We start from the raw sequence: 16,576 nt of genomic DNA on the forward strand, positions 1-16,576 counted from the left end.
TTGTTCATTTCTAACGAAGGACTAAATGAGAAATCCTTCATAGTGTACCTTTACAGTGTAACCCCAAACATATTTTTATCAGTATGTTACTGAACAAATTGTATTCTTAAAGACTGACTACACATTTAGTCAACTACTAATTTACCTTATGAAAAGAAAAAAAAAAGAGAAAAGAAAAAAAAATCTCACTTCAGTTTCATTATATATGCATTTTTATTCACTGTACACATTTACACATTTTGGAAAAGGGCTATAATTGCTTTGAAGACCCCATAAAATTATTTCCTGTGTTGGAGTGGAATATATTAAAGGCCTCGTCCATTTTTTACTTTTTTTTTAAATTGCAGTCTGGATGCGAAAGTAAAAATCCCATAATTTGTTTTCCAGAGGTGTATATTTTCAACAATAAATTATAAACAGGGCCATCATTAGTGCGGTAAAACTGATGCAGTCACACGCACTTCTACAACGAGTTCTGCAGTGACGGCCCACTTCTGTGACGCTGTGTGAATGACTCAAATTGAGTCGGTCTCCCTACACCAGAGGTGTCAAACATGCGGCCAAATGTGGCCTGCAAAGGACTCCAATGTGGCCCGCGGGATGATTTGATGAAAAACGAAATGCTTAAAAACATAAACGTTGATTTAGTCTATTACTTCTGAAAATATTCTATGTATATAATCTGAATATCTTCACATCCAGGGCAGTTTCTGACCATTTTGCCGCCCTAGGCGAGACGGACAGTCTTATTTTACATTTACATTTATGCATTTGGCAGACGCTTTTATCCAAAGCGACTTACAGTGCCCTGATTACAGGGACAATCCCCCTGGAGCAACCTGGAGTTACGTGCCTTGGCTGTGGGGATTGAACCAACAACCTTCCACTTACCAGTTCACCAGAAATATTTGGAATAACTGAGAATAATCATGGATATGGGGATAAAATAGTTTCCTTTGTCCTAAGCCATGTCCTACGGTTCAGCGCTAAGATTCTCATTCGAGCCATCAGATCCCACCAGAAGACAATGATGGCAGGGGAGAGGAACTTACCCTTACAGCAGGACGGGACCCAAACTGGTAGTTAAGGGGTGGATGGGGAGTAAAAACAATGTGCATAATGAGTGATGAAAGATAGCTGCAGAGCTTATAAAGCAGATACTGGATTATGCTTGGATGATGCCTGAATTGAATGGTGTAATGCTACTACGAGCCTTGCTTACAGAACTACCGCTATGGTTCCATTTCTACCAGAAAGACTCAGAATAATGGACAATAATTATGGATATGTGGATAGAATAGTTTCCTTTGGCATAAGATCCGTCTTATGGTTCAGTGCTAAGATTCTTGTTCGAACTATCAGCTCTTGTCGGAAGATGATAATGGCAGGGGAGAGGAATTTACCCCAAAAGGAAATGAGAACTTCTTAATTTAATCCCCCAAAAGCAAAAAAAAAAAAAAAAAAAAAAAACAATATAAACCATGTCTTCAGAAGGTGAAGATAAACCTGAAAAAAATATAAATAATTGTATGAAACATAACACAGAATATGACTAAATACACATTAACCACGAAAGTGCACGTACCTGATACTTGGATAAACAATGCTTGGGAGGTTTCTGAGCCCTGAATAGGGTGGCATTGGTTGTGCAATACCCTTGAAAAGAATAACAATGCGTATGACACATCTGAACCCTGAATTGGTTCAGGCTGAAGCATTAGTTGTGCAATACCCATTAAAAGCATAACCAATGCTTAGCTATGCCTCAAAGCCCTTGAAAAGCAGAGTATTGCTTGTGCAATACCCTTGATTTTTCAGTAATTCAGTAATGTTGTTGCACAATAGCCTACCACTAAGTGTCAAAAGGCACAAAGCAACAGATGATACTTCCCCTTTAAGAGAGAAGGATGTAAACTTATGAAGTAAATGAAGAAAATCTTTGTGATAACATGGGTTAGGAGTAACAAGCAAAACATGAGAAGCAATGCGGAGATACGGGACCCAAATGCAGGTGTGAATTAGCAGAGGTATATCGAAGGCTCAGGAACACCCAGGGGGTGAGGGAGTGAGGAGAAAAACAAAATAAATAGTGAAGAGCCTGTATCCACAAGTGACCAACAGGAACGGGACCACTCAGGTTAATAGTCCGGGTCATTGGATACACATGGCTCAAGCGTGAAGCGTTCAGCCTAGTCAACGCCTGATCCCAGGAGGCTGAGGGCAGACAGAGGAACCACACATTGGTCTAGCAAAACAGAGAGAACTTCAGAATGAGAATATGGAATAGCAATCTAACGGGCACTTCCAAATGAAGAAATTGGGATTTGCACTCAGAATGGAAAAACGAAAAACAAATGTGGACAATCGCTCATGTAAAAAAACTAGTTTTTAATGCTTTAATCACTGAGGCTATATAGGGGCTGGAACGAAGAAAAAGGGTCAAGAGAAAAACAGGAAAAACATAGAGAGGGAATAAATACAGTCAGGACAATGAAATACAGGTGAGTAAACTCAAAGAGAATGAGCTGGTGCCCTGATTGCCTAAGTGGCTACACCTGCGCACCAACACGTGAACTGTCAAACCAACATAAACCCAGTCTGCATGGCAATCTGTCAAACATAAACACACACAACACACTAGACAGGGAAAAAAGCACTAGAAACAGAGAGGAAAGGCAGATCAGTCTAAAACACCAACATTAACTTAACAATAGTTAGATAAAGATAATCAGACCACATACACTGAAGTACTATGCATTATCAACACGCATGAATTGAATCTTGATTCCCCAATGCAGGAGTATACTCGGGCATGCAAACACTGTTGTAAAAAGATGAGCAATGTGAGCCTGAACTTGTCTTTCTGTGTGACGCATCCGCCATGCTGGCAGAATGCGCAATCTTCTCACTCAACATGATGTCGGTGTACACCGAGCACCGAGCATTGCTGTTTGAAAAGCGATACTGATGTAGTAAGGAATATGATGAACAGAAAATTAAGAACATTGATAGCGGAAAGCCTAAACCCCAACAATCACTAGCTAGATGCATTGACAATTGATCCCCCAAAAGAATAATCAGAGGATATGTGTATATTGATGATTGCGACCTGATGCGCTGAGTGTGAACGTCATGGTGAGTAAACCAAACAACGAATAATCCAAATTTGAAGAGCGTGTACCATGATTGTGTGTTTCACTCACATGTGAGTGTGAAATCTTCAACCCGCGTAAAAAGTGATGAAAGACAGCTGCAGAGCTTACAAAGCAGATGCTGTATTATGATTGGATGATGCCTGAATTGAATGAATGGTGTACTGCTACTATGAGTCTTCCTGACAGAACTCCCACTATGCACTCCCACTTTTTTTTTTTTTTTTAAGTTTTTCCAGAACAGAAATCTGTCAAAACAAAATACTGTAAATATTAAATGTGTATATCTGCTAAAGGTGATTTTCACAAATTAAGGTGTACACTAGCATATATGGCCTCAAAGCTAACAGACATAGACTGAAAGCCACAAAACTCCAATTCTGATTTTATGGAGCCTTTAATGCATCAAAATGCAAAAAACCAAAAACAAAACAAAACAACAAAAAAAATTCCTTTACATGCTTTATATAGCCCCATACTGTAGATGCAGTCACAGAACGTTGAAAAGAACAAAAACAAAACCCTGACCTTATAATAGAAACCCACAAATAAATAATAATTAAAAAAACAGAATATCATTATAATATCATTTACAAAGTCAACAGGCCTTTAAAAATGTGTGTAGATATCTCAGGTTGTCCATTCCGATGGAATGTGCTGATTTTAGCCATATCAGTGGTGCACTGCTCAGCCCATGAGCACATAATCATCTGAACAGTCCTCATTGTCTTTGTGTTTGGTCGGGTTTGTCATCTCATCAGGAATCTTTACAACAGCATAATCACAATCATTATCCTCAAGGTCTCTCAAAGGCATTTCTGCTTTGACACTACTGTGATTAATGGAGGCATAGAGGATGTCTTCTGTAGGTGATGTCTGTAGGTCAGAAAGAAAACACATGCATGTGAAATACATTCTTTATTTAAAAGTGTAATGTAACAAACAACACTGCGCCAAACACCAGTCCAAGTTTGAAAAAATAAATCAAATTGTCCAGGTGCATACTGTGTAAACCTATAAATATGCTAAAGGTAAAAAACGGGTCTGCACTCAAAATAGGAAAAAATTCACATCAATTTATTTCTACAGAGGGCCCAACAGAGCAAAAGATATACAAAAAGTGCCAAGTGCAGCAGTACAAAGTTTTCAGGATAACCCCTTCATCAGTGCTAAATACCTATAAGCTTCTTCTGCACCTTAGGCACATACCGCCACCTACATTTTTTTTGTTTTTTGCAACCAACATGGGTGATCTTTCTACCTTTCTTCTTATGTTTGTTTTGGGTGCCAACTATGGTGGGCTCAGGCTGCTGCATGTTCAGCTACTAGTGCCTAAACCTCACCATGTGAGTTCCCTCTATATCAGTGTGTATGGAGTTTTATGTTAATAACATATCAAGATCCTCTTAACTTCCATATCAAATACACTTATCTAAACCTGTGTCTATCAAGAAAGTCATAAATGCTCTTTGATTAATTTGGTTTTGTATACCTTTCCCTAAGATCCAATTTATCATACTTTTATCTTTTGTATAACCTTTTACATTCTCAGACATATTCTTTCTTTCTATATAATATTTTATACATTTCAATATTACGTGTTCTACTCTTTCCATTTCCCCACAAAAATCACATCTGTATGCCTGTATTATGTTTACCTATTAAATGTAATGACGTATTAAGCACTGTATGTCCAAACTGCAATCTAGATAGAATCACCTCCTCTTTCCTATATTGCCCTAAATTGTATGCCTCCTTAACTGATGTATGTATCATATAATCAAATCTTCCTTTACTGCATAAATCCCATTTTGTCTGCCATTCTTTTTGAATACTTGATTTAATTATTGATTTATTTCAACTCTGCCTAATGGAACCTCAATGTCGATAATGTTTCTCCTTAATACCTTTTTCGCCAACATATCTGCAATTTAATTTCCGTAAACTCCTGTGTGTGCAGGTACCCAACAAAATGTTACATCTATTTTCATGTTTTCTAGTGATTTTGTAATTATATATATATATATATATATATATATATATATATATATATATATACAGGGTTGGAAGGGTTACTTTTGAAAAGTATTCCACCACAGATTACAGAATACATGCTGTAAAATGTAATTTGTAACGTATTTCATTAGATTACTCAAGGTCAGTAACGTATTCTAAATACTTTGGATTACTTCTTCAGCACTGGTTGACCATAAAAACTCTGCCAGTACAGTAAGACAAAATACACATGTTAAAAATACATTCTCTGAAAAACCTAAATATCTAATGCAGTATTGTTTCTAAAACAAGATAAATCAAATTGATCTTGTTTTAAGGATGTTTAGATATTTTTACAGGAAAACAATACAAAAATTATCAAGAATATGATTTTTTCCCTAATATCAAAGGTCTTACTAGAAAAAAGAAATTATGATCCATTGGAATTTTCTTGTTAAAAAAATATGATCGTGCCTGGTATGCTCGTATGAATGTAACATATCATAAGAAAGTGTTTCACCGCTGTTCAAATGCACTTTGGATCACATCATTTATATGTATAAATGTTTTCCATCTGAAAGGACTAAATATTAAATGAAACAAATGACAATAAAATGCAAAGTAATCTCTTCGGTAATCAAAATAAATTTTGAATGTAACTGTATTCTAAATACCAATTATGTAAATTGTAACTGTAGTGGAATACAGTATGAATTGCTGTCCTTTTCTTCATATTGCTGCCCCCTTCCACATATTGCTGCGCCGTTTTGTGGCACGTTCTGCATAATGCGGCAGCCCATGTGGCCCCATTTCGCGGTTCTCCCAATGGCCAGTCCGCCACTGCCTTATTCTAATCGTGATAAGCCATATTTAACTACTTCATTGACTACCCATCGAAAACCTCTTCCCTGATTCCTCTGATATTCCCAGCAATTTCCAGTACTTCCATAGTTTGATGTTCTTGCTTACTGCTCTTAAGTCTGCTTCAGTATGCTAAAGATGGTTGGCTTCTTCTTAAGTCTATTGGGAGTTCTTCTGTCACTAACAGTAAAGTATTATTTGGGGTATGATGAAGTGCCCCAGTACATAATCTCAAGGCCTTAGTCTGTATTTTATCCAGTTTACTGAGGTTTGATTTTGCCGCTGCTCTATATATTGGACCTCCATAATCAATAATGGGTCTTAACATACCTCTGTATATACTCATCATTGATTTTTTTTTTTTTATCTGCACCCCCATCCACAACCTGATATGGCCCTCATCAAATGTATAACTTTCTTACCTTTATTCTCTATCATATTTATATGTGTTCTCCATGTATACTTTTTGTCAAACCATAATCCCAGATACTTAAAAACTGACACTCTCTCTAGTGGACTAACATACAGATAAAGTTTGTTATTTTCAGGGATAAATTTCTTTGAAAAGTACATACAATATGATTTACTAACTGATAACTTAAATCCCCATTCTATTGCTTTTTGAAGAACTGATGTTCCTTATCTGTCACTCACTCGATGTTGTGTCGATGTAGTGACACTAGGGGTCACTCTTGGGAGCCCAAGACGCCTCTGGTCTTTGATAATAGGCCATTGAAAATTGGCGAGTGGTATTTGCATACCACTCCCCTGGACATACGGGTATAAAAGGAGCTGGTATGCAACCACTCATTCAGATTTTCTCTTCAGAGCTGAACGGTCGATGTTTACTGAGCTGACTGTTCATTCGCCTCTGCTGGATCTGACAGCGCATTTCAGCGGCTTCTCCCTCCTCTGCACTGGTGCACTGCAGAGAACGCCCCTGGGCGCTTCGGCAGAAAAAAGAGGGTATATTTTTCTAAAAGAGTATATTTCTCTAAAAGAGTGGCACACACTGAATGTCTTTTTAAAGACGCATCTTTTTAAAGATACCTTTCCGTTTGTGTGTTATTCTTGGTTGCGGTCATTACTTCTCAAATTCGGATGGTCACGATCGCTGTCTTTCATGTCTGGGCGCGACCCACGCAGAGACAGCGTTCGTGGATGCATCATGTACTCACTGCGAGAACATGACCATGGCAACGTTGTGGTCGCGGCTTGCTTTTGTAAGAAAGCAAGCCACCCCAGTGGCTCCCCGCCTCGGTCCTTCTACCTACGGGTATGAGGCCAGCGCGGCTAGCACTGGGGGTGATTTGGGGATCCCAATGGGACCACCTCCACCGGGTATTCCCCCACGGACCTCCCATACCCCAGCACGCTCGTCTGCCCCGATCGGGCTTCCGGATGAGTCCGCCGGCTCGTCTCACGGTGAGTTCGACCTCTTGTTCAGAGCCCGCGAAGCTGATGAGCTCTCGAGCGCAGCATCGGAGAGCGGGCTCATCCAGTCGGACGCAGAAGCCTCAGCTGAGCTCTCCCCCTTGGGGACGGTTGCCCAGTCACAGGCTGATGCGGAAATGACGGACATGCTTTCCCGGGCAGCCGCGAGCATCGGGCTAGAGTGGAACCCTCTGCTCTCCCCTGAACCCTCATGGCTCAATGATTGGTTCCTGTGCTCGCAGCGCCGCTCAAAGCAGCCATGCCCCGCTCCAGTCCCTTTCTTCCCGGAAGTGCATGAGGAGCTGACAAAATCATGGGAGGCACCTTTTACTGCCCGGTCTCGATCTTTCAGCTCCCCCGCTCTCACTACCCTTGATGGCAGGGCGGCCAAGGGCTATTCAGCGATTCCACCGGTGGATAAGGCGCTCGTGGTGCACCTATGCCTGCAGAGCACCGCCACCTGGCATGGACGCCCAAAGCTCCCGTCCAAGGCCTGTAGGTTCACGTCGTCCCTGACGGCCAAAGCCTACGGTGCCACTGGACAAGCCACCTCTGCCCTGCATGCCATGGCTCTCCTGCAGGTCCACCAAGCCAAGGCACTAAAAGAACTGCACGAGGGTAGTTCCGCCCCAGATTTGATGCAGGAGCTGCGCTCAGTGACCGACCTCCCTCTCCGGGCGACGAAGGTCATGGCGTGCTGTTTCTGGTGGGCAATGTCCACCTTAGTCCAGGAGTGCCACCTTTGGCTCAACCTGTTCGAGATGGGTGAGGCCAATAAGGCACGGTTCCTTGCTACACCTATCTCCAAGGTTGGCCTATTCAGCGACACCGTCGAGGACTTTGCCTAGCAGTTCTCGACGGTGAAGCAGCAGAAGGAAGCTATCCGGCACATCCTGCTACCTTGTGCACGGAGATCGCTACCCTCCTATGGAAGGATGCGATAGAACCTGTCCCTCCGGCCGAGATGAAGAAGGGGTTTTACAACCCCTTTATATTATATTATGAGCATTCGCATTCTCAACTATCTCGACGACTGGCTAATCCTAGCTCACTCTCGGGACATGTTGTGTGCACACAGGGACCTGGTGCTCTCGCACCTCAGCCGACTAGGGCTTTAGGTCAACTGGGAAAAGAGCAAGCTCCTCCCGGTTTAGAGCATCTCTTTTCTCAGTTTGGAGTTGGACTCAGTCTCGTTGACAGCGCACCTCACGAACGACACTGGCTTCAGACTCGAGTCCCGAGATGGGCATGGCGCCGTCACTGCCTCTTCAGCCCTTGGACCGACCTCGCGTTTCTATTGACAGTCGATCCCCTAAAGCAGGTCTCCAGGCACGTCGTGGTCATGACAGACGCCTCCAAGATGGGCTGGGGCACTGTTTGCAATGGGCACGCAGCCGCCGGCTTATGGACGGGCCCGCGGCTGCGTTGGCACATCAACTGCCTCGAGTTGCTGGCAATTCTGCTCACCCTGCGGAGGTTCCGGCCGTTGATCCAGGGTAAGCACGTGTTAGTTCGGACAGACAACACGGCAATGGTAGCATATGTCAACCGTCAAGGCGGTCTGCACTCCCGTTGTATGTCACAACTCACCCACCATTGTATGTCACATCCCTGGCGACCTCAGCACAGCAGCAGACATGCTGTCACGGCAGGTTACCCTCAGGGGAGAGTGGAGACTCCACCCTCAGGTGGTCCAGCTGATCTGGAGTCGATTCGGACAGGCACAGGTAGACCTGTTTGCCTCCCAAGAATCCTCCCACTGCCCACTCATGTACGCCCTGACCGAGGCATCTCTCGGTATAGATGCGCTGGCACACAGCTGGCCCCCTGGACTGCGCAAATATGCATTTCCCACAGTGAGCCTAATTGCACAGACCCTGTGCAAAGGTCAGGGAGGACGAGGAGCAGGTCATCCTGGTAGCACACTACTGGCCCACTCAGATGTGGTTCTCGGACCTCACGCTCCTCACGACAGCCTCCCCCTGGTGAATTCCCCTGAGGAAGGACCTTCTTTCTCAGAGAAGGGGCACCATCCGGCACCCGCGACCAGACCTCTGGAATCTCCATGTCTGGCCCCTGGATGGGACGTGGAAGACCTAAGTGGTCTACCACCCGCGGTGGTAGACACGATCACTCAGGCTAGGGCCCCCTCTATGAGGCGACTGTATGCCTTTAAGTGACAACTGTTCGCTAAGTGGTGTTCTTCCCGACGGGAAGACCCCCAGAGATGTGCAGTTGGATCGGTGCTTTCCTTGCTGCAGAAGAAGTTGGAAAGGTGGCTGTCCCCTTCCACCTTGAAGGTGTATGTAGCCGCTATAGCAGCACACCACGACACAGTGGATGGTAAGTCCTTAGGGAAGCACGACCTGATCATCAGGTTCCTGAGAGGTGCCAAGAGGCTGAATCCCTCCAGACCGCACCTTGTTCCCTCATGGGACCTTCAGGGTCTACAGAGAGCCCTCTTTGAGCCTTTGCAGTCAGCTGAGCTTAAGGGACTCTCTTTAAAGACCGCCCTCCTGACTGCGCTCACTTCCATCAAGAGGGTAGGAGACCTGCAAGCGTTCTCTGTCAGCGAAACGTGCCTGGAGTTCGGTCCGGGCTACTCTCACATGATCCTGAGACCCCGACCGGGTTATGTGCCCAAGGTTCCCACAACCCCTTTTAGGGACCAGGTGGTGAACCTGCAAGCACTGTCCCAGGAGGAGGCAGACCCAGCCCTGACATTGCTGTGTCCGGTGCGCGCTTTACATATCTATTTGGATCGCACGTAGAGCTTTAGAGTCTCTGAGCAGCTCTTTGTCTGCTTTGGTGGACAGTGGAAAGGAAGTGCTGTCTCCAAGCATAGGATCGCCCACTGGCTCATTGACGCCATAACTATGGCATATCACACCAGGACGTGCCGACCCCGGTAGGGCTATGAGCCTATTCTACCAGGGGTGTAGCGGCCTCCTGGGCCTTGACCAAAGGCGCCTCTCTAACAGACATTTGCAGAGCAGCGGGCTACAACCGCCGGCCCAGTACACGTGCTAAATAAAGCCCTGTACAGGGGTAGGTGCTCCGCGTGTGGCGGTTCCCCGTACGTAACCCCATGCGATGTATATCTTCCGCTAATTCGTTTCCCTGTTGGCAAACTGCGTCTTCCTTGGGCAGAGGCACCTCTGCCCCAGTCTCCATGCTTGTAGTAACTCCTCCCCGTAGGGTAGGACCTACCATGGGACTTCTCCACATGGCATATTTCTGACATAGCTCGGCAAGACCTTGTGACGTATTTCGACTTAAATACCCCCCCCCGGGTGAGGTGTGGTCTCCACAGTGTCCTCCCCTTGGGAGGGACACCCCCCACCCCGACTAGACCTGGTAGGCCCAGTCAGTGTATCCTTCTTTTTTTGGGGAGTGAAAATAAAAAAAGGGATAAGTGGCCACGACTGGGCTAGCCCGTCTCTGTCTTTTGGGTAGTCGACTTGTCCCAAAGGGCCGTTGGGTGTGTTGGGGGAGGTTACGTGTTGGCCTGGTGCACTGGCTACAAGGCATACAATGGTCTGCCCGTCACACACCGCCAGTTCTCGTAACACAGTTCAGCCAGTTGCGGCGTTTTGTATAGGGACCCCTAGTGTCACTACATTGACACAACGTTGAGTGAGTGACAGATAGAGAACGTCCTGGTTACTTGCGTAACCTCTGTTCCCTGATGGAGGGAACGAGACATTGTGTCCCTCCTGCCACAACGCTGAACTACCTGCTGAAATGGCCGGGACCTTGTCTTGGCTCCTCAGCATCAAACCTGTATGAGTGGTTGCATATCGGCTCCTTTTATACCAGTATGTCCGGGGGAGTGGTATGCAAATACCACTCGCCAATTTTCATTGGCCTTTTATCAAAGACCAGAGGTGTCTCGGGCTCCCAAGAGTGACCCCTAGTGTCACTACATCGACACAACGTCTTGTTCCCTCCATCAGGGAACGGAGGTTACGCAAGTAACCAGGATGTTATATGTTCTACATTTCTTCCTATTTTCCACAAAGTGCCATTGTCAGCATATAAAGCAGCTCCAATTCCTAATCCTATTTCATCGAAAATGTCATTTTTTAAAATGTTAAATAATATTGGACTAATCACACTTCCCCGTGGTACTCCACACTCTATATTATATGTTTCTGACACTGTGTGGCCCACCTTTACCTGAATGATCTATTAGTTAAAATCTGCAGTATCCAGTTATACAGCCTCCATTGTATCCACATTTTCTGCAGCTTCATTAATAATCCTTCTTTCCACACTGTGTCATATGCCTTTTCAATACCAAATTACACTGTTACTACAGTTTCCTTTAGGATAAATGCTTTTTCTATTTCATAGAAAAATGTAGACCTTCCTTTCCTAAAGCTACACTGATATTGTCTAATCTTTCTATTATATTCTAGATAAAATGATACTCTATATACTATCATTTTTTCCATCAACTTGGATGTTAGGGCTATCGGTCTGTAACTTTTGGGACTTGTTGGATCTTTTCCAGGCTCTGCAAATGGAAGCACAACTGCCCTTTTCCAGTTTGTTGGTATCTTACCTTCTTTCCATATTATATAAAATAGCTTTTGTATACTTTTAAGTGTTTCTGTTAGCATATGTTTGAACGTGATATAGCATATTTGGTTTTCTCCTGGTGCTGTATTTTTGCATCCATTAATTGCCAGGTTTAGTTCATCCAAATTAAAATCAACATCTAATGTGTCCTCGGATGGTTTCCTTGGCATATTAACATCTGGATAGCTTTTTAATATTTCTTCTCTTTTATTATTAAATTCAATACAATACCTATAAGCAACACACCTGCAATCATTTATAGTACAATAATTTACTGTAAACCTTCTAGTATTACATATACAACTTGCTTGTACATACATATTTATATAACACATTACACTTTTGGACCACACTTAGACATTATATCACAAATTTTTCGATTTTTTTTTACATATATATATATATATATATATATATATATATATATATATATATATATATATATATATATATATTTTATAGTATAGACCACAAAATATATATACATTAAATACATTTCTCCTTGATTGTCCATGTATAGATTTGTACAAGATGTTCGGTTGTTGTGTATGTATATAAAGTATACTGTATATGTACAAGCAAATGTCTCTTTGGATGTATAAAACTACATCTTTTTGACTTTTAATCCAGTTGTATACCTAATACAAGAAGGTTTACGGTACTATAAATGACTGCAGGTGTGTTGCTTATAGGTATTTAGCACTGATGAAGGGGTGATCCTGAAGACATTTTGCTGCTTCACTTGGCACTTTTTGCACATCTTTTGCTTTGTTGGGGCCTCTGTGGAAATAAATTGATTTTTCCTATTTCGAGTGCGGACTCATCATTTTTTAAATTATTTAAAAGTATACTCAGTAATTATTCCCTTATTAAAAAAATTTTACTCCTAAAGAAATTAACTGTAATTTTGAAATATGTGTATAAAATCATGACCACTCATATGAGATAAAGACTCCAGTCATATCAGGAACCTTATAAATAGCTGTTTTATTCTACATTGAGAGGTCTCCTCTTGGGGGCTGCCATGTTTAAATCACATGACCATCTGAATACTATTTGCTTAATCTCAGTAACCGCCCTGTTATTGGACACTTTGACTCATGGATTAAATGAATCATGGCTGACTGAAAATAGTGAATTTCTACAATGACTTTGGTTACTGAATAATATTGTGTTTGAATGATGCTGCATCCACACCGCTAGGTGTCTGTGTAAGTCCAAAACAATAAATTCATAAAATCAACTGCCATTTAAGTTGGAGAAACTCTCAGTATCAATGTCATTAGTCTGTTACCTTCCACAGCATTAATCCTCATATTGAAAATAAAATGTATGTAACAGTTTTGTTTTATATGCACATTTTTATTTTCATATAAATATATTGTCTAATAGTGAATTTCTAATTTATATTTCAACACAAGGAGAAACATTGTTTTCATAAAAGGGGGATTGGGGCTGGTAATTGCCCTAAGGGCTATATCCCTATTACTATCAGGTTTTGAGTTGACAGTCCAGTTTAACAAATGTGTTGTCTTCTACCAGTGGTTTTGTTTCTAGTTCAAAACCATCTTAAATTAAAAGCATTTTTGAGAATTCTATCATCCAAACTAAAATTCCAATACCATCAAATCTTTGTAATATCTGTTGGGTAAACAAGCAAGCATAATCAAACCACACACATGCAGGCAAGGGACAACTATATAATGAAGGTACTATATAATTTCAGTTGTTCACAAGTTCATTTGATCTTGCTTTGAGGATATTATAAACGTGGATAGGAGGAGAAAGGGGAGATGGAGGGATGCCGGAAGACTCGACGCCATGTAGAGGTAAGCGGCTGTTTATATACGCTTACTCTTGTGAGGTGATTGGTCGGATTAAATGACCTTGCTCCTCCCGAACCTAGTTTATAAAATTCCATTTAAACGAAAAGGTTAAAAAAACAATTCTAAGGCTTTCTATGAAAATTTCTAGGAACACGTGTTCCACTAACACAGCTGACCCCATAGTGTGACAACATGCCCTGCTTTCACAAAAAGTCAACATGAGCTCAATTAACAGTATCTTTTTTTCCTTGGCCAATAATGATTGAAATGTTCAACAGTATCTTTTCTATAGAGCTAGTATGAATTGGGGAGGTGTAGTCTAGAAGTGAAAGATCTGGGATGGAAATTGTATGATTACTTGAAGGGGATAAAGGGTAATCCATGATCTGTCATCATTTTACCCCCATGTACAGGCCACATATCCCCAGGCTCGTCTAGGGACACCATACTGTAATTAGAAAGTACACTGTAAGTATAGGATAACATTTAGATAAGGCTGTATCAGATACCAGAAGCATGCTGCCTCTGTTAGCAGTATATGGAAGTAGGAAGGCATCTAGGCGTGTCCCAATCCAATTTGCATACAGTAGCCATGATGCCTACTAAGATACCTTCATTTGGCCTGTTACTAAGGCAGCATAGATCCTTTGTTGTCTATAATATCTTGCCATCCTCTGTACGCGGTTCGGAGATTGGTGGAAAGGATAAAGGTATTCACTGATGAAGCAATTAATTAATTAATGGATAAGTTAATTCATTAGTTATTGGAGAAGTTAATTAATTCACATGTTTATTGTATGATCAGATCAGACTGTCTACATACCATCTGATTCTTCATTGTAATTTCACGCTATCTGACTGACTGAGCAGTGAGGTAGTACAATAACTGCCTTTGGTTTAGAAAGCTCTGTCTGCTAAATGACACTTTCAAGCACGAATGCGTAAACTGGCTTAGAAAAAAAAAATGCAACTTTCAAGGAAGTTATGCAATTTCTTCAAGGATGTGGCAATTTATTAACTTATTTTTGTCCTCAGTGTCATTTACTTTCACTAAGTTTTCCAGCTGGGTTCCATTTTTATCGATAGCATCATTTGGATTGAGGAACAGGAAAATACCACTTTGGCTAATGCTGTGCAGGTCATCATTTGAATATTCTAGTCAACAGACCCATTCAGAGCAGACTTTATGATGCGCCAAAATGCAAAACAAGCATCGACTGCTTTTTAGGCAGCTGTTCAGGTGGAAAAGCCTTAAAAACCTAGAATAACTGTGATGAAACTGACACCATACCTGTCTGAAAGATGTTTTCTAACATTGAAAATTACTACTTGATATTATTAAAGATGTAAGGTAAAGGGCTATGGATATAACAAATGAAAACATTGTGAGTTTAAATTGTACAGTTGTAATATTTTAATTTTACCAGTTTACACTGGCAAAGAAAGATGAAAATGTCAATCTAACTAGAATGCAATACAAATATTCAGAATACATTCTTACCATTGTGGCTGTGTCATTTGGGTTACCAGTCTCTGCTTGATGAAACATACAAAGAACATTAGCTATCACTACCAATTCAGTGGTGAGTGAACAGTGCAGGCATCCATTCACATATGCTCTTTACGGATTTGTATCACACCAACATCCGGTTAAAATAGCACTCTCAGCTATAGGAGTGCATGCATGAAAAAGAGCTATTGACCTGACATGCACTTTGTTCACATAAAAATAAACTCATGCTTGCAGAAGCCTGGCTTATTTTGTAAAAAGAACTTCCTTAAAAATACATTGGCTTTAACAATTTGTCTTTAAAAAATGAGACTTTATAGTATGTCAGCTGACAAAAAATAAATAAAATAATAATAATTCTTACCAGTTTCTTGAGGTTTCTTTTTTCTGAGGATAAAAAAAGTAGTTTAAAACATGTAATGTAAATCACATATTGTATGTACTGCAGTTTAACATATCAGAAAATCAACAATAACTCTTCAGCAACTAGAAAGATTAGCATTAGCATTCAGAAAGGCTTTATAACTCTGTCTAATAAACAGTAATAGACTTATAGTAGCCTAATAGATTGCTGATTCCCTACATATTACCAGTACATAATCAAGCTCTTTAGATGACCTACCTTCGCTTGCTAAAGGAATTTCCCATAGTTCCAGCAAGTTCAATATTACTTGTCTGCCGTAATGTAAATACTGGACCGATAACCACAGATGACAGTGTAGTACTGAAACAGTCTAGTCAGAGTTTCACACAGTGAAACATAAAGTTTCAAACCTGTCAGTTGGACAGTATAAGATACAACAGCATTCAGTAATAGAAGCAGAGAGGGATGGAATTATTCAGTGCAGAGATAATTCGGTGTAAAGCGGTCAAACAACAGTGCTTGTAATCTGTTTGAATTTCCTGTGTTCTGTCGTTTTCATTTGCCTCTGAGCACGCAGACACACACACTTCTATTTTCATGCGTGTGTTTGAGTACATCTCTTATTGGTCATTATGCTTTCTCCTATCCATATAATGTGTGTGTGTGTGTGTGTTATTCCATGACAACTATTCTATAAATTACCAGTTTTGTATTATTATTTTTTTGCTAAAGAGCATTTTCATATTCATATTCCATCAGACCGATTCTGTGCATTTATGTCACTTTTTTGTATTTATGACTGATGTCAGAGCAGAACTTTTTATTCAGAAGTTCTTCAGAAAGCCATGTA

The 16,576-nt window shown here is 41.4% G+C and overlaps 1 protein-coding gene across 4 annotated transcripts; it reads right to left on the bottom strand.

Moving 5' to 3' along the window:
* Nucleotides 1-214: 214 nt before the first annotated feature.
* On the bottom strand, nt 215-16,309 carry si:ch211-214p13.7 (uncharacterized). Of its 4 annotated transcripts, none has more exons than XR_007898485.1 (5): nt 15,985-16,309; nt 15,727-15,749; nt 15,354-15,385; nt 14,211-14,300; nt 215-4,028 (listed from the first exon to the last, which is right to left on the bottom strand). XR_007898485.1 is itself a non-coding variant. In XM_051710567.1 (4 exons), exons 1-4 carry the CDS (start codon nt 16,008-16,010, stop codon nt 3,840-3,842), a joined length of 270 nt encoding a protein of 89 aa, XP_051566527.1. In that variant the 5' UTR covers nt 16,011-16,309; the 3' UTR covers nt 215-3,839. The 4 variants fall into 4 exon arrangements, 2 of the variants coding, with proteins under 2 accessions (XP_051566527.1, XP_051566526.1); XR_007898484.1 differs by having other exon boundaries at nt 15,354-15,388; nt 15,985-16,308; XM_051710567.1 differs by lacking the exon at nt 14,211-14,300.
* Between the last annotated feature and the right edge of the window lie 267 nt (nt 16,310-16,576).

The sequence above is a fragment of the Myxocyprinus asiaticus genome, chromosome 11 (assembly GCF_019703515.2).
Source record: "Myxocyprinus asiaticus isolate MX2 ecotype Aquarium Trade chromosome 11, UBuf_Myxa_2, whole genome shotgun sequence".
In the NCBI taxonomy this organism is placed as follows: domain Eukaryota; kingdom Metazoa; phylum Chordata; class Actinopteri; order Cypriniformes; family Catostomidae; genus Myxocyprinus; species Myxocyprinus asiaticus.